Below are 25,164 nucleotides of genomic sequence, written 5' to 3' on the forward strand. Positions count from 1 at the left end.
CAATGTTGTAAAATTAAAAAAAAACCCTTGTAAACAATGTCCTGATAAAATTAATAAACATGTCAGATAAATTGCCATTTAGAAAAGCTATTCTCATTTACCTAAAATTGCTGTATCTTGAGCCTATCTTTATACAGGTTTTCATGATGTTCTTTGGTTAGTTATTATGGTTATTCTGGTAGTTCCATTAGATATTAACTTTCCTAACTAACGGATGTGATCTTTGACATTTTTGCTTCAAAAATATTTCCAGATTCTTTTTTCTCCTGGATTTCAGGAGCTTGGACACTTTAATCTACTAGTGAGTTTTCATCTGTATGTGCTCATCTTCCCATGGATTTATTATTTATAAACGAGTTAGCTGTGCTGTCACAAAAGTAGGAAGGACAGTGCCTGGTTAATAGGTTTCCTAACTGTCCTTCTATTGGTTATTTCTCATGGGGAGATGCCAGTTTCCATGTCCATTTCTTTTCAGAATAATATTGAATTTGTTGTCACTGTTTTTATTTTTTTACTTTGTCACTTATATTCTGAATTTCATCAGTTTATATAAATATTAACTCAAAAACCTATTTTGGAATACCTCATTTTTTTTAAGATTTATCTACTTATTAGAGAGCAAGATCACATGAGTTAAGAAGGAGAGGGAGAGAGAGAATCTCAGGCAGACTGTATGCTGAGTGGGGAGCCTGACTCCAGGTTCAAGCTCTTGACCATGAGATCACGACCTAAGTCAAATCACCAGTCAGATGCTTAATTACCTGGGCCACCCAGATAGGTGTCCCTGGAATGCCTGTTATGTTGGGAGAATCTCTTTGTATTGGTTTAAGAGTGGACTGAGATTTAGTTTAGAAGTGGCATGTAGTCAGTCTCTCTCTCTTCCTTCCCTGCTGGTGTGCCCTTAGGAACAAAGGAGGAGATGTGTGCGGGAGACAGGTTGACATTCAGCCCATTGCCTAGATGTTTTTCCTCACTGCAAGGGAGCTAGAACTAGAATGAAACTTGGAGTCAGTCCCCTTGGCTTTGCTGCACTTAAATAGGAAGACAAGCTCTTGTTCCCAAGATTCATGCCGCAGAAAAGAAAGACAGATGTTAGGATGCTGTCCATTTTATGGTGTGGATGCAGCCTTTTGAGACCATCAAAATGTTTTTCATTTATAATAGTTAAATCGTATGGTATTCACAGTGTTTCAGAGAGTGTTTGAAAAATGCTTATGGTGAAATCTTAAGGAAAAAACAGTGACTTTTTTAAACAAGTGTGTAAGGGAATAAAAAAATACGCAAATAAAAGTGCATAGTTAAACAGTGAAGGAAGTAAGACGTGAACAGTGCTTCCTTGTCAGATGGAGGAATTGGGGGTGATGTTTTCCCCTAATTAATGTTTCTTTATACTTCTCAACTTTTATAGTAAGCTTTTGTTATTTGTGACTTTTTGACTTTGAGTATGTATCAGGGTGCTAAATATATTTATTTTTATTTATTTTTAAATATTTATTTGTGAGAGAGAACGAGTGAGCATGAGCAAGTGGGGAGAGAGGCAGTAGGTAAGGGAGAGAGAGAATCTCAAGTGGACTTCCCATTGAGGATGGAGACCTACACGGGGTTCATTCTCACGACCCTGAGATCATGACTTGAGCCAAAACCAAGAGTGGGCTGCTTGATGGACTTTACTGCTCAGGTGCACCAAGTTGCTATTTAAACAAAAGACAATAGGTGGAAAGGATAAGGGTGCCTCACTTTTAGCATATGTAATCTCATGTAAAATTCTCAACAGTCTTGTGATGTAGGCTTTTATCAACATTATGTGATTAAGAAATGTTTGGAAAACAAACAAACAAAAAGAAATGGTCAAACTGAGGTAAAAGCGCAATCTGTCTGACCCCAAACACTGGGCTCTTAATGTCACACTCTGTTATAAACAAAATCATCCTGATAAGAAAGCTTCAAAGGTAGAAAATATACTAACAGGTACTTACAGCTGGGTGATATGTAAGACTGAGGAATCACAGACCTGTACCATTCAACAAATAATTTATGTTAATTAAAAAAAAAAAGAAAACATTTAGGGGTGCCTGGGTGCCTTAGTCGTTAAGCATCTGCCTTCAGCTTGGGTCATGATCCCAGGGTCCTGGGATTGAGCCCTACATTGGGCTCCCTTCTCAGTAGAGGGTCTGCTTCTCCCTCTCCCACTCCCCTTGCTTGTGCATGCGCTCTCTCTCTCTCTCTCTCAAATAAATAAATAAATAAAATCTTAAAAAAATATTTAAAAAATTTTTTGAAATAAGCATTATTTCTGTCTTTTTAAAATTTGTGTAGCTTTCCATATGTTTTCTTATTAGTAACATAATAAAAAAGAAATATAAATATAAAATATAAAAATCTATTCATAAATATAAAATATAAAAAAGAAAAAAGAAAAAAACAGGTATAATTTGACCATCAAGATTTCAACATTTGAAAGTACCTTGCTCATATTTGTGTTGGGTGTGTATAACATGTATATACGCTATATCTTTATATATATTCAAAGATTTTGCAGCATTAACATGAAATATATACATCAGAACTTTCAATTAAATGCGAGGAATGGCAGGAAGAGAAGGTGTTTTTGAGTTATATTGATTTTATTGCATGGCAGTACACATTCAGAAAGGTGGAACTCGTTTTAATATAAGCAGCAAGAGATTGAATGAAGGGAAGCAATTACAAAGGTAACAGAAGGACTGTTGGTGTCAGAAGGAAAAAGAATTACTGCCCCCCAAATCAGAATGCTGTTCACCCCCCCAGGGTGGGAGGCCAGGAACATGTATTTGATGCTGAGCTCCTGGAAGGAAGGAAGGGCCACTGCTTCTGTTGCTGCTGGTGAAACAATCCTGAGTCCTTGGCTCCCAGAGGCCAGCACTGCTAGTATTTCTGAGATTGAGAGGCTGGATGCCAGACACTAGCAGTGGTTCCCAGGAACCTGCTGCTGGTGCTGTTCCTATTAAAGACAGAAAAAAAAAAAATAACTTTTTCTTTTACCACCTGCAAATTTCTAACCGGTGCCTCCATTGGCAGAATAATTTATGAAAGCATAGTGTCGCTAGGAAATGAATGGCTGCCGTCTTGGGGTTCTTGCACGAAAGATACATGGACTTTTCTGTAGCACCTCATACATAGTTTATAAGAAGAATGTAGTAGAAAAAATCTAAATCCTGGTAAATGACAGAGATCATTAAGCTTTTGGAATAACATGAAAATTGTTTATGTTAGTGTTGTGGTAGAAGTCACATAATTGATTTGTTACAACGAAGAATACTGTTTTATCCATATGTGTATAATTTTAATAGTCTTTTTAGGATTATTATCAATACTTCTTTAAAACATTTGCTACTTAAAAGATGGCAGGGCGCCTGAGTTGCTAAGTTGGTTAAGCAACTGCCTTAGGCTCAGGTCATAATCCCAGGGTCCTGGGATCAAGCCCCATGTCAGGTTCCTTACTCAATGGGGAGCCTGCTTCTCATTTTCCCTCTGCCTGCTACCCTGCCAGCTTGCGCGCTCTCTCTCTCTTTCTGTGTCAAGTAACTAAATTAAAAAAATCCAAAAAATGAGAAAAAAAAAGATGGCTTTGGCTCAGTTATTGTAAAGGCTGTATCAGTTTAAGTAGGCACATGGGGGTTGAGCTCCAAGGTGCTCTTTACTTTCTCCCTGTTGTTTCAGCTCTCTGCTCCCATTCACATAGTCAGACACTGCCCTTCCTGTTACTCAGGAATAGGTCAATGCTATTCATCAAATAGCATCAATAGCATTAATGTTAATTCATCAACAGGTGAATGCTATTTTGTTTTTAGTTTAGCCACCATAATTCTTTTTATTTTTCAAATGAAAAGAATTTATTTATCTAAGAGAAAGAGCACACATGAGTAAGGGGGAGGGGCAGAGAGGGAAACAGACTTCCCACTGAGCAGGGAGCCAGACGTAGGGCTCGATCCTGGGACCGTGGGATCATGACCTGAGCTGAAGGCAGTTGTTTAACCAACTAAGCCACCCAGGCGCCCCTTAACCACCATCATTCTTGATAAAATACAACTTTAACTGTTCATGTGAATAATATGTGCCTAGTATGTACTATAGTATTTCTAAAATGTGGAGTCCATATTAGTAGTAGTAGTAAAGATTGTTTTGTATGCAACCAGAAATGCTTGTGGGTCATATATGTGTTTAATATATATTGATTGCTTTTCAGTTCTGTTCTAATCTTTCTGATTAAACAGAAAGGATCAGGTCTCAACAGGGTGATAGTTTGCCTTTGCATCCTTCCAATACTTAACTGATCTCCCTTTGTGAAAAAGAGAGCAAGCCTTGGTCTCAAGAGTGTTTGTCAAGAAGTAGTATTGTGTTAGGTTATAATGGCACGGCAGTGCTTCTCACTGAATTTAATTTTATGGCAACTTTCCACTTACATGAAGTGTTACTGAGTTTTAATTTAAGTAGTAATATAAAGTTTAAAAAGATAAATTCATTGAAGAAAATTCCAATTTAAGTGGACTATACTGTGGGTGGTTAGTGCATAATATGGTAAAATCACGAAGATGATAGCTATGTGAATAAATTTTGGAAACAGTGCGATATAGTACATTTACGTCCATCTTTTCCTTCTTTCTAGTTACTTTGGCCATAAAGATATTAAGCATAAAAGGAAAGACTTATCTGGAAGTTAGATTAAAATGATCATTTTTATCTGCTTTCTTCCCTGAGTAATCTATATTAAACTTTGGGTTTAACGCAGCAGTTAAAAGGGAGGATGATCATTAATTACTGATTTTTTAAAACCACAATTTCTCTTAAGATAACTTTATAGCAAATATTAGCATTTTGACTGCTTGGTTCACCAAATGAACAAAAGACAGACACCTATCAGAATGTCAGTTTGCAAGTTTCTGATATCCGGTCCTATTCCAAAAATGGTGTATCTACCTACAGTATAATAGAGGTATAGATAGTATCCAAAGATTTTTTAAAGATAGCAATTAGAATGGGAATAAAAAAGAATGTTATAGTCAGGGCGGCGCCAGACTGGCTCTGTCAGTTAAGCATCTAAGTCTTGATTTTGGCTCAGGTTGTCAGCTGAGGGTCATGAAATGGGCTCTGTGATCTGCAGAGATTCTGCTTTTCTCCTCCTACTTCTGCCCCTTCTCCTGTTCTCCTGTGCACACGCTGTCTCTCAAATCAATAAATAAATCTTAACAACAACAACAAAAGAACGTTAGACACAAGAAAAGTGAGGAAATACTTCTTTTGCCCCTTCAAAAGGGGCTTCTCTCCTGTGGGTGCTGCCTCTATGTGGGTGGTCCATGTACCAAACAAGGGTTACTGCCAGTCGTGGATCTCACCTGTAACTTCTCATTCTAGGTTAAAAAAAATATATATATATATGCTGTAAGTAATACTATCTTTGACAAGTACTTAACCCCAAAATTTTCATATCAATTTTCAATATAGGGAAGATGAACAGGTAAATAACAGTGTAGTTTATGAAGAATGAGGTTACAATTGACTAGATTTCTTTTCAGAATTGGGCCTTCTCCTCCAGGTTGCCCTAGACAACATCCTGATTTGTTTGGTTCATTATTAAATTTGTTTGGATTTAAAAAAAAAAAAGTACTTTCAATATTCTAAATTTCCTTTCATTTTTGATTTACAGTAGTAAAACATTTCCTCCAAGCTTCAAGCTTGCAGTTGGTATTATTTAGGTTAAAAGCTCTGGTAAGGGATCAACACACTTTAAGAGAATACCATCTATATCTTGATCATGCCCAAGATCACTTCCTTGAGCTATGGACGTTGCTGGTGTCCATCTGGAAATTTGAGTTAAGAGTTACTCTTGGGGCCTGGGTGGCTCAGTGGGTTAAAGCCTCTGCCTTCAGCTCAGGTCATGATCCCAGGGTACTGGGATCGAGCCCCACATTGGGCTCTCTGCTCACTGGGGAGCCTGCTTCCCTTCCTCTCTGTCTCTGCCTGCCTCTCTGCCTACTTGTGATCTCTCTCTTTCTGTTTAAAAAAAAAAAAAAAAAAAAAGAGTTGCTCTTGCCTTCAGTCGGAACTTTGGAGAATATGTATGAACTTGCCTTCAGTCGGAACTTTGGAGAATATGTATGAACATATTTTGTGAGTAATTTAAGTTGCAGGCATTAAATTGTTACAGTAGGAAGAGCAATAGACCAGGAGTCAGAAGACTTTTAGGTGATCAGTGGCAGAGCTGGAGATAAATGTCAGATCTGCCCACACCTCCGTTTCTTCATCTACAAAATGAAAATAATTATCTTTCCCTTTTTTATGTTGGTGTGCTTCTTGCAGTATCAGGTATGTTGATAAGTAATTTGTATGTATTTTTAAAACTCCACATAATTTTATCTCTTGCTCAATCAGATCTTTTCCTAATGCTACATTCCTTCTATCTAAGCATGCTGTAATTTGTTCCTAGATAAGAATCAGCTAAGCCTGTGATTCGTATATCCAGAGGGCAGTATTTCTTTTATATCATTGTATCTACAGAGATACACAGTTAAGGAATGGGAAACACCACGTATTCTGAAAGATTTCTAGCTTTACTCTTGCTTTTACTTTCACCGTTGTTTCGCTGTTCACCCAGAGTATTTTGGAATACTGTAATTTCTAATTACAAAAGTAGTACATCTTCACTGAGGACAGTGCAGAAAAGCATCGTGAAGGGGACAAGGCATCATGTTTCATGCCGCTCCCAGGCCTGGATACTGTTAATATTCTGTCATAATTCCTTCCATCTTGTTTGTTGTGTGTCTATTTGTGTATGCATGAACATGTGTGTAGTTTTTGTTTGAGGCATTTTGGATTTTATAAAATGTAGACCGTACTACATAAAGAGTATATACATTTGTATATGAGTTTCCCTTTTTTTTTCCTGAAAATTAGAACGATTTTAAATTTGTTTCTGCCCAGTTTAGATGTTAATGATTTCACCCCTGCTGTTTTATGTTCATTGGTTATTTGATGTCATTGTCATCGTTCTGCACTTGCCACTAGATGGCTCTATTCTTGGAGTGACTATTTACTAAAAGCCTGCCCTGTGTTAATTAGTGTAAATGATGAAAAATTTTTTGGCTTTACTGGCATTATATTAAAAATACATAAATATAATTGCATAATAATTTATTGAAGTAAGGCTTGTGATATTTTAAATATTTTTTTGGTAGAGCCACAAATTTAATATACATCCTTCAGATAGGGATTATAGGTACTTAAGAGGGCAATGCATTCACCTAACAGAGTTCACTGCCAGTTGATAAACCAATACATGAAATGTATTTTCAAGTTTTGCTTTTTAAGTCTGTAACTATAATATGGAAGTATATTATTGTTTTGTCTATTAATCAGCTAATTTTTATAATAATTTTCCCTTCTGTACCTTATCATAGTGACAGTGTGTAATTCTGGGTGCATGAGATATACCATATATATGTAAGATGTTATTTTGATCGTTTATGACGGTAATATGTTTTACCATGAGTTGAATCATAATTATTTTCAAAGCTCACTTGTTTTTGTACAGGCCCTAAGCCCATGGCATGATAGTGTATGATGCAAATTTTCTTTCTCCTTGAACGTTGACAGCAGGGCTAGAAATGACTGATCAGTTGAATGAAATGAGGCTTATGGGCACAGAAATTAGCTTCTTAGTGAATAAGTTCTAGTCTTTGGAAGTTATCCAAAGCTCTCCAGACATACCTCACTAATCACTATCAAACCTTATCTTACAGAGAAGAAATAAAATATTTTAAGGGAAACAGTGTTGCCATGTTAGCAATGCATTAAATATCATACTTGGTACCACTAAGCAAATCTCATTTTTATGAATTAAGAAGCAGCTAATAACATGTAAGAAGTATAAAACAGCCCTAAAGGAAATCAGAACCTTATCCATGACATAGAGGTTTGTTGTACGAAACTGTTACTTTTGTGTTTTTAGGTTCATGATACCCTATTTATTTATTTTTATTTTCTAGAAATTTGAAGTTAGATAAAACTTGTGAAAATACTGGGTGTTTTTCTTAGTTCATCAAACCTTCCTTTCTGTGGATAAAAGTCAGTGAAATTGGAGATTGCTCTTTGGTTTCTTCTCTTTATTAATGTGACATTTTCTGTTTCTGCAGTGTGTGTATTCCAAGAACAGAGTAGCCCTTATTCTAGGTCATTAAGTTGTAGCCTTACACATGCCTACAACTCTCATGTGATTCCCTTGTTGATTCTTGGCTAGAACCAGCTCTCCAAGCAGAGTAACTTGCAGGTTCTAGAATGTTAAATATTTTAAGTACTTTTATTTATAATTTTTAAAAACGACAATGTGTCCTGCATAAAATTAAAAAAAAATGTTGAAAGTCCCGGAGATGGATAAAATAGGGCAAGCAGATAGGACAAATGGTTCTTACTTCTTAGAATTTGAGAGACTATATCTAGAGGAATGTTCCAGAAGAAGAAAGTATTATAAATAACATAAACATGTGCCAAAAATATTACTCATTTTAGGTCTCTCTTTTTGAGATTTTGAATCAGTAGGAAATTGTGTTTAAATGGAAGCTGTTGGAGAGGCCATGGCTGAGCGTGAAGAGCCAATGAACTAAGTCAGCAGGTTAAAACCTGACCCTCTGGCCCATTTATTTTTCTCTTTTCTGCCTCTTGAAAAGCATGCTCCCTGGAGATCTGTCCAAATAGTCACTGGGAGTCCTGAGGCCCCACCCTTTGTCCAGTACTCTGAACTGTGTTATGCAACGTGAAAATTGTTCCCATTCCAATTCCTGACAGCCGTACTCTTAGAAGTTTGCAAAGACACAGGATGCTTCTGTGAGGCACCAACACTTTTTACGGACAGCTAGGATCTATGAATGAAACCTTTTTTTATGAGATGAACAAGTGAGTTTTTCTTCTTTTTTAGCTTAAATATTATAAAGCATATCAACCCTTCCTCCCCCTTCAAACTCTAATAAATTAAGAATTCTGAGTAGAAAGAAGAATTCTCCTGTGTTTAATAAGATGAAGAGTTTGGAAGACATGAACAGGTGCCTATTGGTGAATCATCTAGGGAATCCTGAGTTGTATTTAGATGATTTTTGTGTGATGTAATTAATAGCCATGGGTCATAATTTAAATCTGAGTGCTTTTTAAAGGCATTTCAGGCTAGCCTTAAAGAAATTACTTTAAGACTACATTATGACTAATACATTATTTTAAAATGTCTCATCGTAAGACATTTACTCAGTTTTTATGTTTCTAGCTTTGTTATTGTGTAAAGTTCTAGACACATCCAATCTGAATATAGAAATCACTTAATCTGTTAGTAATTGCCTGATTGTGGCCATGTGTGTGACAGATGAAGTTTGAATTTCAAGGTAGAAGATTTCTTCCTCTTTCTCGTCCTTAACCACAACTGAGTGCTCCAGTCTTCCAGGGACTTGTCTTTCCCTATCACCAATTTTTAGTTTGAATGGTAAAATGAGATCTTATACATGTGCTTACCATCTTACAGTTAGAAGGGCACAAAATAGTCCTTTGAACTCTAGAGTTGAGTTCAAAATTTGCAGAAATAGCACAAATTTTATTAGCTTTTTGGAGACTTTTTTTGTTTTTCTCATTGTTGGGTGGGTAGCCTTGGTTAAATATGCCTTCCAAAGTCTTTTCTTTGTTGAGGAACTACTTGGTCTGTGTATTATTTTAATAAGTACACTCAATTTTTATCTAATTAGGAGTAAAAGAAGACAGCTGTGAAGCATAAATTCTAAGTTATTGGTTGTTTTCATCTTCTAGAAAAATTTGATTTGAGAAATAGCAGAGAGACTTGGATACAACAACAGATGATAAATATGTGAAGTATCTGGAAGAGATTCTTTAAGGAGGAAGGATAAATGGAAGGAGACCAGCGTGATGCCACCCTTGTTTTTGTATCTAAGAATCCTTAATTTTGAAATAAATTATAAAAATAGCTTAGTCCAGCCCCTTTGTCAATTAGCAAAGATGCCCGGGCCCCCAAAGCTTTGCATGATGCTTTCATGTGTCCCTGCCTGGCAGTCTTATCATTACCCTGTAGCCCTGGATGTTTCAGCATTAGATGCTTCATAAAAACGAGTCATTACTCTTGGTTATATAAAAGAAAGTTTAAAACATCGCGCTCTTTTAAAAATTACCTCTTCTGTGTATGTGATACTTTTTTAAAAACGTTGAAAATACATTTTCTGGCATCTCTTACTAGGTTTTAGACGTTATTCCATTATGTATTATTAGGGCATCCACTTTAATTTGAATATTTGAGCTAATTAAACAATGCAATGTTGATCGGTGGGTATGAACTTTTCTTGAAACACTCATTTAATTTAATAGCAAGACTACCTTTTATGGTCAGCTTTGTGATTTTATCCTTTAAGTGCAAGCAAAGTATATTTTATTGTTTAGATTTTAAAATAGCAACATTGTTCTACCAGGATTGAGCTCTGTTCATAAATTCATTATGGTATTTATTTTTCCATTTGCAAGTGGTTTCTGAGTATTCTCTTTTATACTCTGTCTGAGCTGTTGCAGAATCTTTATTTTAGTAACATTTTGCATTTTATGTGTTTTGCATTTATATCTGTTGCTTCTTATCATTAGTATTTTGTCTGCAAGTGGCAAAGGCAGATGGTTAAGTTCTGTACTAGCCTTTGGTCTGGAGCAAGTTATTTAATTCTTTAGATCTAATTTTGTCATCTGTAAAATTGCCCTGATAGTATGGATCTATGCTAATGATTGCAAATGTGGAGTGGAAAGCCTGGCATGGTGTCAGAAACTTAGGAAATTTGCCCTAACAGTAGTTAAGGTAAAGGAGGAAGAGGCAAGTCTGATTATACGGACAGCAAAATCTGCCTGATGTGTCAGATTACACTGATAATCTTGCCCTGTATTTCCCCTTGAACCCTCACGCAGCTTCAAGTATGCCAGATTTAAGAGAATTACTTCACTGTTGTTGTTATGACTTTTAACCCAACTACCATCGAGAGGAATTAGAAACTAGTACTTAAGGAGAGTTTGTTCACTGCATGTTAATGGTGGATTGGCCAGCACCGTAATTAGATTTTGTAGGACTTCTTTACACAAAGGATGGATGAACCATGAAGCACCCTTTCAGAGTTTCAGATGTCTTTCCTGGCAGGAGTTATTTTGTTACGTGACCTTAGGGAAGAGGTTACCTAAGCTTATTTTGCACACTGTGAGCCTGCCACTTTGTCAACAAGTGTATCGTTAAGGTCCTCCAATTATTGGAGCCCTTGCAGTTCCACACTGGACTAGGAAGTCAAGTTCAAAGCCCTGGAGCTCATTGGCACTCCTCTGCCTTTCAGAACCCAGGAATGGTAACCTTGAAAATGATTAATCATGAAGTAGGAGAAGGCAGAGATCACTACATACCATTCTCATTGTTACTTATTTTTTGGCAGATTTTGAGATCTATTTGTTCATGCTTAACTTTGAAAGACATCCAAGCCATTCTTAAGCCTCAGAGTGACTGGAATGTCATCTTTCTAGCTACCCCAACAATCTAAGTATCCTTCTCGTTGCCTGGGTGTGGCATCCAGAATCCATGTTTTGCCTGCCCTCCAAACTTTATTTCTTCCTTTCAATATGTTGTAATGCTGATCTGTGGAAGTTGATAAATAAAAAGGTGAGACGTCCTGTTGATTTTCTAAGTGCCAACTCCTCTCCATTCCTGCAACCTTGGCCGATCTTCGTCATCTCCCACCCAGCCATCTGTCACGGTCTTCTGTTTCTAGCCTCTCACCCCCAGAGTCTGTTTTCCACATTGCCTTACGGTCACTTCCCTGAAGCATACATCTGCAGCGTTCTTACTCACCACAGAAAATGATGGACGCTTTCTGAATTTGATAAATTAGTTCAAGTGCTATGTTGTTGATGATAATTACTTAGGAACTACTTTAGTTTAAAAACACTTAAAACTGTCTTCCAGCAAACACAGGTGCTTCTGTATGTCTTTATCAAACATCACATATTGAATAATAGCTAGAGAAGCATAATCTTTTTAGGCACAACACAGGTTTTGATGACATGTGAAATATTACATGAGAGGAGTAGAGAAATTATAGGTTATTTGGGAAGTTAAAAACAGTAAATTATTTAACACAGGTTATCAGCAGTATTGTAATTCTAAGTAACATGTAAATTCTGAAGTTAAAGTTCAGTGTGGAGAATTAAGGCAGACAAGATAGAAATCCCTGTGGCAGAAATTGTCTTTTATGGGCTTTTAGGGAACTCTAAATGACACTCTTTGCCAGAAATGACTGAAAAGTTGTGTCCTCTTCTAAATTTCCTTCCCTTTCCACCTCTTGGAAATCCTATCTTGAATTTAATCTCTTTCTCTTGCCAATGAGTTTTTGGATATGACACCAAAAGCACAGGTAAAAATAAAAAAAGTGGGTCTATATAAGACAAAAAAGCTTCTTTGTAGCAAAAGAAAACATAAAAGCAATATGTGGCATTAGAGAAAAAACCTGACAAGGGCTGATATCCAAAATATATAAAGAACTCTCATAGCAAGAAAATTCCCAACCAAAGAATACAATTAAAAAAGTAGCAGATGGACTGAGTAGACATTTTTCCAAAGGAGACATGTAGGTGGTGAACAGGTACATGGAGAAATGCTCAACATCACTCACCATCAGGGAAATGCAAATCAAAACCTAAGGCGATACCAACTTCACACCTGTGAACTATGGCTGTCATCAAAGGAAAAAAGAAGTTGGGAAAACTGGGGAGAAAAGGGCACAGTTTACTTTTGGGAATCTAAATTGGTAAAGCTACTAGGGGAGATGGTATGGAAGTTATTCAGATATTTAAAAATAGAACTACCATCCGATTCACCAATAACATTTCTGTGTACATCCAAAGGAAGTAAATCAGGGTCTTGAAGAGAGATCTGCACTCCTGTGTTCATTGCAATTGCAGCATTATTCCCGATATCCAAACCATGTGGGGTGTGTGTGTGGGTACACATGTACATGGTGGAATATTCAGTCAAGAAAGGGAGGGTGTCCTGCGGTTTGTGACAGCATGGTTGTATTTAGGATGTTATGCTCAGTAAAGTAAGTCATACAGAGAAAGACAAATGCTATATGGTATCATTTGTATATGGTCTCTACAGTTCAACTCAGAGAATAGCATGGTGGGGGCCTGGAGAGTGGGTGAATTGGGGAGATGTTGGTCAAATGATACAAAATTCCAGTTCTAAGATGAGTAAGATCTGGGGACCTCATGTACAGCATGGTGATTATCGTTAACAGGACCGTATTACAAATACTTGAAAGTTGCTAAGAGGGCAGATCTGTATGTTTTCAACACACAAAAAAGAAAAAATATTTACATGAGGCAATGGAGGTGTTAACTAATGCTAATCATTTCACAGTTTATATGCATCAAATCAACATGTTGTATATCTTAAACTCACAAAATATTATGCGTCAGTTATATATCAACACTGCAGAAAAATCTCTTTTCTGGTTTTGTTTCTGCTACGTATGTTAAGAAAACTTAGATTGTGTTTTCTGGCTGGCATAACAGTAATCATTCAGTATGATGAAAATCATTCATTATTTTTCTTAACCTTTGTGTTAGCCTTTTAAGAAAAAAGTATACTGAGGCTTTGTCTAATGAAGGAAATATGTTCATGGGCCTTCTGGGATAAGATGGAAGTTTTTAGAGTAGGGATGGAAAACAGGTTTCATCTTGAGTTGAATACTGTGTTAAGAATGGCTCTGAGGTGGGGCGCCTGGGTGGCTCAGTGGGTTAAGCCTCTGCCTTCGGCTCAGGTCATGATCTCAGGGTCCTGGGATTGAGCCCCACATCGGGCTTTCGGCTCAGCGGGGAGCCTGCTTCCCCCTCTCCCTCTGCCTGCCTCTCTGCCTACTTATGATCTCTGTCTGTCAAATAAACAAATAAAATCTTAAAAAAAAAAGAATGGCTCTGAGGCTTAATAAGAATGAATGATGTCTGAGTTGCCACATGTTTAGGGAGGGAGTGGTATCCTACAGGCCTTCTCTGTAGGTCTGTCTCTGTACAGGTCTATCGCGTATGACCACTGTTATTAGGGGTTTGAACCTAGAGTCATCTGATTACAAAGCTCAAATTATTAAATAGCTAATCTGTATTGCTTCTTACAACAGTATATAAGGAAGTAGGAAAGTATAGTCTAATTTATAATACTTTTTCACTGAAGGTATTTTAAGATAGGAGTTGGGGACAATGTAGGTATGTGAATATGGAAGAGGTAGAGAGGGGTCTCCTTTCTCCTTAAGTCAAACAATAATGTCTGATTTCTGCATCTGTAGGTGTGAGCCTTAGCTGGTTATCACAGTAATTCTGAAACTTTGGAAATCCAGTTCTGTGGATTGAATTCTCCCCACCCCCGACCCCAACAAATTGATATGTTGAAGCCTTAACCTCCCAAATGAGGCCTTTGGAAAGTAGGGTTAGAGAACAGAATGAGGGTACCCCTCCCCCGAGTGTGTAAGGACAGCCATCTGCAACCAAAGGAAAACCTCTCACCAGAAACCAACCGTGCTGATGACCTTGGTGTTGGATTTCTAGTTTCCAAAAACTATGAGACATTGTTTAGGCCCTCCCGTCTATTATTACGGCAGCCTAAAGGAACATGCAGCTAAAGGAGAGAACCACTGGTTTAGATTAATGCCCTTGTCCTCTGTGTTTCCACTCTGTGAATTCCAGTTTCTGGGGCTAGAGTCTGATCATCTGTCTCTTCTCCCTGGGTTCTCCCCTTCCACGTTCAGAGCCTCATTGCCATTATTTTATAAGTGGCAAATCCACAGTTTCAAAACCCCTCTTTTTTTAATGCCTCAAGTTTATTACCACTTAAAATCCCAGGATCAGGATGGAACAAGTAGAAAGCATGTGTACTTTCTAGGTTTATGGATCCTGAGTGCATTGTATCATTTATCCAAAAGTACACATTTCAAAGAAGTAACAAATTGTAGATTTTATGCCAAAATAATATTTGATATGTGATACTTGTTCCTTTTAAGTCCATTTTTCTGATCGTCTCATTCAAAAAATATTTGCAGAATATCTTCTACATGTCTGTCAGCATGTATATTTGGCACTTGACATGTAAGGGAGAAGGTAACATTTAGAATATATATATTTTTACCAGTGTAGCCCTGACATGACTGGTCAGAAAGGATGTAATCCCTAAATAGCACTTCATTCAGACTAGGGAATATTGGCCCCATATGTAAACTTAAAGAAAAAGACATCTCTACTACCTTGAGAGAGTTGCTGTTTCTTGTAGAGCTACATTTGAGTGTAACTGATGTTTGGGTATCACCTCAGAGACTCTGGTTCTGTAGATCAGAATTGGGGTTCAGGAATCAGCATGTTTAACATATTTCCTGGGAGAATAAATAAGAAAGACAACTGGGAAGGGATTCTTTAGTTGTTGCATAAAGCAATTCAGCATCTAACAAAGCTCGTGCTGTGTTGCTCTTTTCTCAGGGTCTTAAGTGGAAAATCTCTGCCTCCTGAGAGTTGGCATCTTTGGGGCCAGTTTTAGGGAGAGTTCTAGTTTCTGCCCTTTGCAGCAGCTTCAGTTCTTCCCTTCGTGCCCACTGGAAATAGGCAGTAGGAAATTCTGGAAACTGGAAGAGAGAGGGACCACCTTTTTTTTTTTTTTTTTTTTTTTAATTCCCCTTTCTCCTCAAGTTGCAACTGTTCAGTTAGATAGAAAATTATACCCTCTTCAGTTGTTAAATCTCTCTCTCAATCTAGTCATCCCTCTGGGGCTTGATTAATCAAAATGACCACATTACCACAGCTGCAACTCATCTTAAGAACTAGGTCTGAAAAAAACCAGTAAGTAGCTAGCCGTCTCTTCATCCTGAGAAAAATAAAGATGAGTTTAATGTCTAAATCTTATCAGGGTTTCCTCTGAAAGTCTTAAGATGTTGGAATGTGTAGTTTTTAATCTTGCTTGAAGGAATTTTTGAATTTGGCTTGGATTAAAGGGCAGAGTTTTAGGGCATATAAGCAGCTTACTATCTAAAGATATTAAAGAGTATATTTTCAGATTTACGTTTTTAATAAATTAAGATGATTAGGTACCAACATGGTAAATCTTTTAAGTGTGTTGCAGCTAACATATTTTATTTTATTTTTTTATATATTTTATTTATTTATTTGAGAGAGAGAGACAGAGAGAGGGAAGTCAGAGGGAGAAGCAGACTCCCCATGGAGCTGGGAGCCCAATGTAGGACTTGATCCCAGGGCTCCGAGATCATGACCTGAGCTGGAGGCAGTTGCTTAACCAACTGAGCCACCCAGGTGCCCCACAGCTAACATTTTAAGTGACACTCAGTGCAAGCCTGTTATATGTGATCTTACATGTAAGACCTATAACTTTTTCAACAATCAGTAATGAATAATTCAAATAGGAAGGTGGATCTTAGAAGTACCTACTTTGTTATTATGACAGTCCTGGAAAGTTGTATCATTGAACTTTTGTAGGTGAACACTTTTAATTATGTATATTAATTGTGTATATGGAATGAGTCTATGTGCTGTATGTAACAGTAGACAGTCTTCCTTAGCGAACTGTAGATAGAACAACATATTCTAGGTGTTCTGCATACTAACAAATCTGGTGAGTATGAAGTGAAGTTGATTGTGGTTTTTTAAATTATAGTGTTAATGATTGCTAGTGAAGTTGACTCTCTTTTCCTATATTTAGGAGTCATCCGTGAAGTGCCCTCTGGTGGTTTTTGCCCATTTTGTTATTAAGGGTTTATGCTCTTGTTATTTCATAAGAATTCTTTATATATTTTGGATACATATCTTTTGTCAATTATATACATTGTGGGTATCTTTTCTCTTAGTATTTTCTTGAATTTTCATTCTCTTTAAGATGATTTTGGTGACAAAACTTTTTATAATTTAATGGAGGTATATTCATTTCCTTTTGCTTCTAAAAACAAATTATCACAAACTCAGGGGCTTAAAACAACACACATTTATTCTTCCATGATCCTGAAGGTCAGAAGTATGAAATCAGTTTCAGTGGTGCAAAGTCAAGGTTCCAGCAGGCCCTGCTCCCTCCAGAGATTCTAGGCGAAAATTCTTTTTCTTTCCTTTTCCAGCTTCTAGATTTGCATTCTTTGTATTCCTTGGCTCTTGGCCTCTTCCTCCCTCCCCAAAGCCAGCCCCTTAGTGTCTTGTTTTAGCCCTCATATTGCTTTTGCCTCTGTTGTTTTTAGATTTTTTCTCTGACTCCTTCTTATAAGGATCTTTGTGATGACATTAAGGCTGCTGTCTCTTACTTTCTTTGTCTTTCTTTCTTTCTGGGGTAGATGGAGGGTGCTATGATTATTAAATCTTCACAGGTCAAAATAGCTGAATGATTTGTTAATCACTTTAGATCATTTTGATAAAAAATGAATGACAAAACAGTCTGTCCTATAATGATGAGAGGAGGTTCCCCTTTCCGTATCACTTACCTTTTATGCTAAATGTAGGGAAAACTATATAATGTAGATCTATGTGTATGACACAGGCATACCTCAGAGGTATTTTGAGTTCAGTTCCAAAGCAAATATCACAGTAAAGCAAGTCAAATGAATTTTTGAGGTTTTCTAGTACATACAAAAGTTATGTTTATGGTATGCTGTAGGCTGTTAAGTGTGCAATACCATTATGTCTAAAAAAGTACATACCTTAATTAAAAATATTTCATTGCTAAAAAATGCTATCATCTGACTTTCAGTGAGTTATAATTACTGATCAAAGATCACCATAACAAATATAATATTAGTAAAGATGTTTGAAATACTGTGAGAATTATGAAAATGTGACATGGAGACTCCAAGTGAGCAAAGGCTGTTGGAAAAATAGTACAGATAGACTTGCTTGATGCACAGCTACCACCAACCTTCAGTTTGTAAAAAATACAACTATCTGTGTAGCACAGTAAAGCAAAGTGCAGTAAAATGAGTATGCCTGCTTATCTTTTCAAATTATTGGGCTCCTCTTCTTTTTCCTAAGCTGAAATCAGTAAATGTCCAAAATCTTGGGCTCAGTGTCCTTAGTGAGCTCATACTTTTGCATATGAGTTCTGTCCTATGGTAAGATCTAAAGAGTGAGAAAAAGGATGCAGCCTCTGTGCTTAGTTAAATGATTTATTAATTTTATGCTTGGTTGGTATATAATGAACAAAAGAAATGATTTTGGTTTTGTGTATCTGGAAATGAGAACCTAAGTGGGCTGAAGATACAGGCTAAACTAATAAAGGAAGAAACTGAAAAGCAGGTGTTTTTTGGAAATTATCGTGGGATACAAGAGGCTGGTACTAGATGAAGGTGGAAGTAGAAACCGGCGTGGAGTGAGTCACAGCCAATAAGAATTGTTTCAGTGATTCGGTTTATATTTTAGTTCATGCTAGAAGTTATGGAGTTTAAAATCAGGTAGCTTTCTTTTTTTTTTTTTTTTTTTTTAAAGATTTTATTTATTTATTTGAGAGAGAGACAGTGAGAAAGAGCATGAGCGAGGAGAGGGTCAGAGAGTGAAGCAGACTCCCCATGAAGCTGGGAGCCTGATGTGGGACTCGATCCTGGGACTCCAGGATCACGCCCTGAGCCGAAGGCAGTCGTCCAACCAACTGCGCCACCCAGGCGTCCCTCAGGTAGCTTTCTTAAGTCTTTTTTGCACTAATCACTTACATTTTATATAGCTTATTATTTTTTGAGATATAAACTAAAGATCTTATTCTTGTTCTTCTGACTTCTTATTTTGAAGATTGATTGTGGAAATATTTAGAAAAATAGTAGCATAGCATTGCTATTATTGACAAGTAAAATACTAATGTCACAAACTTATAATCAATCTATAATATCCTTAGACTCGGAAAAATCAGTACCTTGGTAATATCTATGCCACGTGGTAAAGGGAAAATGACACATATATTTTGTGTTACATAATATTTGATTTTATGATATTTGAGTTTTGTGAGATGGATTTTTTTTCCTATTTTTAAAATTAACATATAATGTATTATTAGCCCAGGAGTACAGGACTGTGAATTGCCAGGGTTACATACTTCACAGCACTCACCATAGCACATACCCTCTCCTCAATGTCCATAACCCCACCACCCTCTCCACACCCCGCCCCTGCAACCCTCAGTTTGTTTTGTGAGATTAAGAGTCTCTTATGAGAAACCCTAAGCCCAGCAGGAGAAGAGAAATCATAAAGATCAGAGCAGAAATCAATGAAATAGAAACCAAAAAAACAATAGAACAAATCAACGAAACTAGGAGCTGGTTCTTTGAAAGAATTAATAAAATTGATAAACCCCTGGCCAGACTTATCAAAAAGAAAAGAGAAAGGACCCAAATAAATAAAATCATGAATAAAAGAGGAGAGATCACAACCAACACCAAAGAAATACAAACTATTATAAGAACATACTATGAGCAACTCTACGCCAACAAATTTGACAATTTGGAAGAAATGGATGCATTCCTAGAAACATATAAACTACCACAACTGAACCAGGAAGAAATAGAAAGCCTGAACAGACCCATAACCAGTAAGGAGATTGAAACAGTCATTAAAAATCTCCAAACAAACAAAAGCCCAGGGCCAGACGGCTTCCCGGGGGAATTCTACCAAACATTTAAAGAAGAACTAATTCCTATTCTCCTGAAACTGTTCCAAAAAATAGAAAGGGAAGGAAAACTTCCAAACTCATTTTATGAGGCCAACATCACCTTGATCCCAAAACCAGACAAGGATCCCATCAAAAAAGAGAGCTATAGACCAATATCCTTGATGAACACAGAAGCGAAAATTCTCACCAAAATACTAGCCAATAGGATGCAACAGTACATTAAAAGGATTATTCACCACGACCAAGTGGGATTTATTCCAGGGCTGCAAGGTTGGTTCAACATCCGCAAATCAGTCAATGTGATAACAACACATCAATAAAAGGAAGAACAAGAACCCTATGATACTCTCAATAGATGCTGAAAAAGCATTTGACAAAGTACAGCATCCCTTCCTGATCAAAACTCTTCAAAGTGTAGGGATAGAGGGCACATACCTCAATATCATCAAAGCCATCTATGAAAAACCCACCGCAAATACCATTCTCAATGGAGAAAAACTGAAAGCTTTTCCGCTAAGGTCAGGAACACGGCAGGTATGTCCATTATCACCACTGCTATTCAACATAGTACTAGAAGTCGTAGCCTCAGCAATCAGACAACAAAAGGAAATTAAAGGCATCCAAATCGGCAAAGAAGAAGTCAAACTATCACTCTTCGCAGATGATATGATACTATATGTGGAAAACCCAAAAGACTCCACTCCAAAACTGCTAAAACTTGTACAGGAATTCAGTAAAGTGTCAGGATATAAAATCAATGCACAGAAATCAGTTGCATTTCTCTACACCACCAACAAGACAGAAAAAAAGAGAAATTAAGGAGTCAATCCCATTTATAATTGCACCCCAAACCATAAGATACCTAGGAATAAACCTAACCAAAGATGATAAGAATCTATACTCAGAAAACTATAAAGTACTCATGAAAGAAATTGAGGAAGATATAAAGAAATGGAAAAATGTTCCATGCTCCTGGATTGGAAGAATAAATATTGTGAAAATGTCTATGCTACCTAAAGCAGTCTACACATTTAATGCAATTCCTATCAAAGTACCATCCATCTTTTTCAAAGAAATGGAACAAATAATCCTAAAATTTATATGGAACCAGAAAAGACCTCGAATAGCCAAAGGAATATTGAAAAAGAAAGCCAAAGTTGGTGGCATCACAATTCCAGACTTCAAGCTCTATTACAAAGCTGTCATCATCAGGACAGCATGGTATTGGCACAAAAACAGACACATAGATCAATGGAACAGAATAGAGAGCCCAGAAATAGACCCTCAACTCTATGGTCAACTAATCTTCGACAAAGCAGGAAAGGATGTCCAATGGAAAAAAGACAGCCTCTTCAATAAATGGTGTTAGGAAAATTGGACAGCCACATGCAGAAAAATGAAATTGGACCATTTCCTTACACCACACACGAAAATAGACTGAAAATGGATGAAGGACCTCAATGTGAGAAAGGAATCCATCAAAATCCTTGAGGAGAACACAGGCAGCAACCTCTTTGACCTCAGCCGCAGCAACATCTTCCTAGGAACATCGCCAAAGGCAAGGGAAGCAAGGGCAAAAATGAACTATTGGGATTACATCAAGATCAAAAGCTTTTGCACAGCAAAGGAAACAGTTAACAAAACCAAAAAAGACAACTGACAGAATGGGAGAGGATATTTGCAAACGACATATCAGATAAAGGACTAGTGTCCAAAATCTATAAAGAACTTAGCAAACTCAACACCCAAAGAACAAATAATCCAATCAAGAAATGGGCAGAGGACATGAACAGACGTTTCTGCAGAGAAGACATCCAGATGGCCAACAGACACATGAAAAAGTGCTCCATATCACTCGGCATCAGGGAAATACAAATCAAAACCACAATGAGATATCACCTCACACCAGTCAGAATGGCTAAAATCAACAGGTCAAGAAATGACAGATGCTGGCGAGGATGCGGAGAAAGGGGAACCCTCCTACACTGTCGGTGGGAATGCAAGCTGGTGCAACCACTCTGGAAAACAGCATGGAGTTTCCTCAAAATGTTGGAAATAGAACTGCCCTATGACCCAGCAATTGCACTACTGGGTATTTACCCTAAAGATACAAACATAGTGATCTGAGGGGGCATATGCACCCAAATGTTTATAGCAGCAATGTCCACAATAGCCAAACTATGGAAAGAATCTAGATGTCCATCAACAGATGAATGGATAAAGAAGAAGTGGTATATATACACAATGGAATACTATGCAGCCATCAAAAGAAATGAAATCTTGCCATTTGCGACAACATGGATGGAACTAGAGCATATCATTCTCAGCGAAATAAGTCAAGCGGAGAAAGACAACTATCATATGATCTCCCTGATATGAGGAAGTGGTGATGCAACATGGGGGCTTAAGTGGGTAGGAGAAGAATAAATGAAACAAGATATGGATGGGAGGGAGACAAACCATAAGTGACTCTTAATCTTACAAAACAAACTGAGGGTTGCTGGGGGGAGGGGGGTTGGGAGAAGGGGGGTGGGGTTATGGACATTGGGGAGGGTATGTGCTTTGGTGAGTGCTGTGAAGTGTGTAAACCTGGTGATTCACAGACCTGTACCCCTGGGGATAAAAATATATGTTTATAAAAAATAAAAAAATTAAAAAAAAAAAAGAGTCTCTTATGGTTTGTTTCCCTCCCGATCCCATCTTGTTTAATTTATTCTTTTCCTGACCCCCAAACCCCCACGTTGCATCTCCACTTCCTCATATCAGGGAGATCATGTGATAGCTGTCTTTCTGTGAGATGGATTTGATATTGTGATCCTTATAAGTATAAGTGATCCTTATAAGTATATTGTGATCCTTGTAAGATTGTCAACTCTTCTGTGATTGGAGTATAAAAATCACTCAAGGATACAAGGATGGTTCAGCATCTGTAAATCCTCTATGTGGAAGAGCAGGAAAAGCATTTGACAAAACTCAGCATCTGTTTGTGATAAAAACTCTTAATAAAGTGGGAATAGAGGAAGCATACCTCAACATTCTAAAAGCCATATGTAGTAAGTCCACCTCTAACATTTAGACTGAGTGGTGAAAAACTTTCCTCTAAGATCAGAATAAGACAAGGATGCCCAGTCTTGCCACTCTTTTTCAGCATAGTATTTGGAGTCTTTGATCAATTATTTAGGAAAAAAAAAAAAAAGGCATCCAAATTGAAAAGGAGGAACTAAAACTGTCACTGTTTGTGGATAGTATATTATATATAGAAAATCCTAAAGAGCCCATCAAAAAACTGTTACAGCTAATAAAGTTGGTAAAGTTACATGATATAAAATCAGAGCACAAAAATCTGTTGCATATCTTTGCACTACTAATGAACTATCAGAGAAATAAAATGCATTTACAGCTGCACCAAAAAGAATAAAATACATAGGAATAAATTTAACAAAGGAGATAAAGATCTGTATACTGAAAATCACCAGACATTAATGAAAGAAATTAAAGAAGACACAAATGGAAAGATGTTCTGTGCTTGTGTTTTAGAAGAATCATTGTTGTTAAAATATCCAAACATTCAGAGCAATCTGTAGAATTACTTTAATTCCCCATAAAGATGTCTCTGAATAGAAATAACTGATAATTCTAAAATATGCATGGAATCATATACACACACAAAATAGACAAAGTAATCTTGAGAAAGAACAAAACTGGAGTCATCATGGCCCCTGATCTCAAACTACATTACAAAAGTATAGTAATTAAAACAGTATAGTATTGACATATAAACAGATACATAGATCAATGGAACAGAATAGAGAGCCCAAAAGTAAACCCATGCATATATGGTCAGATAACTTACAATAGAGGAACAAAGATTACACAGTGGGGAAAGGACAGTGCCTTTGATAAATGGTGTTGGGAAAACTTAACAGCCACCTGCCAAAAGAGACTTGACCACTATCTTATATCATACACAAAAACTAACTCAAAATGGATTAAAAACTTAGGTCTGAAACCATAAAACTAGAAGAAAACAGAGGAAATAAACTTCTCGACATGGATCTTGGTGATGATTTTTTTAATCTGATAAAAAGCAAGAGCAGCAAAAGCAAAAATAAATGGGACTGTATCGTACTAAAAAGCCTCTGAACAGCAAAAGAAACCAGCAAAATGTAAAGGCAACCTACTGAAGGGTAGAAAATATTTGCAAACTATAAATCTACTAAGGGGTTAATATTCCCAATATATAAAGAACTGATACAACTCAATAACAAGAAGCAAAATCAATTCATTTTAAAAATGGGCAGAAAGTCTGATTATATATTTTTTTCAAAGAAGATTTACAGGTGGCCAACAGGTACATAAAAAGAAGTTCATTTTTAATTATCAGGGAAATGTAAATCAAAACCACAACGAGATACTTCCTCACACCTGTTAGAATGACAATTATAGAAAAGGCAAGAAATTGTGTTTATGAAGATACAGACAAAATGGAACTTTTGTGTGTAGTTGGTGGGAATGTAAACTGCTGTAACCATTATGGAAAACAGTATGGAGATTCCTCAAAATACTAAAAATTTTAGGACTACCGTAGGATCCAGCAGTTCTACTTCTGGTTATTTATCTGAAGAAAATGAAAACACTAGCTTAAAAAGATATCTGTGCCATCTGTGTTCACTGCAGTACTAGTTACAATAGCCAGGGTATGGAAACAACTCAAGTGTCTACCAATAGATGAATGGATGAAGAAGTTGTATATATGTACAAAGGAATATTATTCTGCCATAAAAGGAATGAAATCTTGCCATTTTTGACAACATGGATGGACCCAGAGGGCTTATGCCAAGTGAAATAAGTCAGACAGAGAAAGACAAATACAATATGATCTCATATGTGGAATCCAAAGGAACACAGAAAGACTCATGGAACAAATTTGTGGTTGCCAGAGGCAAGGGGTTGTGGAGGGTGGGTAAGGAATAAAATTAAGTAAAAGCAATCTAGCTGTATCTTTGACCCATCATATAGTACATATTTATATAAAGCTTGAATTTACTTATTTGTATTCATTGTTAAGTTTTCAAGGTCTACCTAGGAGGTTCCCAGCAGTGAGTTAAGCATTGTACAGTATAAGGAACAATGACAAAGGCTGAATCTTAGAGGGCTTAGGGAAGATGTGCGCTAATAAAACAAATCAAAACAACCAGAAGTTGGCTAAGGATACAAAAGTTAGGGAAAAATCAACAAAAATAATCTTCAAGAACCCATTAACTCTTCGAGGGCAGCCTGGGTGGTTCAGTTAGTTAAGCGTCTACCTTTGGCTCAGATCATGATCCCAGGGTCCTGGGATCCAGACCCACATCAGGCTTCCACTCATTGGGGGTCTGTTTCTCCCTCTTCTGTGCTTTTACTCTTTATCTCAAGTAAATAAATAAAAATCTTAAAAAAAAATCAGT

At 36.9% G+C, this 25,164-nt stretch overlaps 1 protein-coding gene across 3 annotated transcripts in view; it reads left to right on the plus strand.

Annotated features, from left to right (window-relative positions):
* Positions 1-25,164, plus strand: part of PDE3A (phosphodiesterase 3A) — a 324,042-nt gene that overhangs the window by 92,174 nt on the left and 206,704 nt on the right. The window contains exon 1 of one of the 3 annotated variants that reach the window (XM_044229306.1): positions 6,128-6,342. The exons of the other annotated variants lie outside the window; for them this stretch is intronic. Within the exon in view, the coding sequence (XP_044085241.1) occupies positions 6,289-6,342 (54 nt within the window). The 5' untranslated portion in view covers positions 6,128-6,288. Of the gene's footprint in view, positions 1-6,127; positions 6,343-25,164 lie in introns of those variants that run through there. 3 annotated transcript variants of the gene reach the window in all.

This window comes from Neovison vison, chromosome 12 (genome assembly GCF_020171115.1).
Source record: "Neovison vison isolate M4711 chromosome 12, ASM_NN_V1, whole genome shotgun sequence".
NCBI lineage: Eukaryota > Metazoa > Chordata > Mammalia > Carnivora > Mustelidae > Neogale > Neogale vison.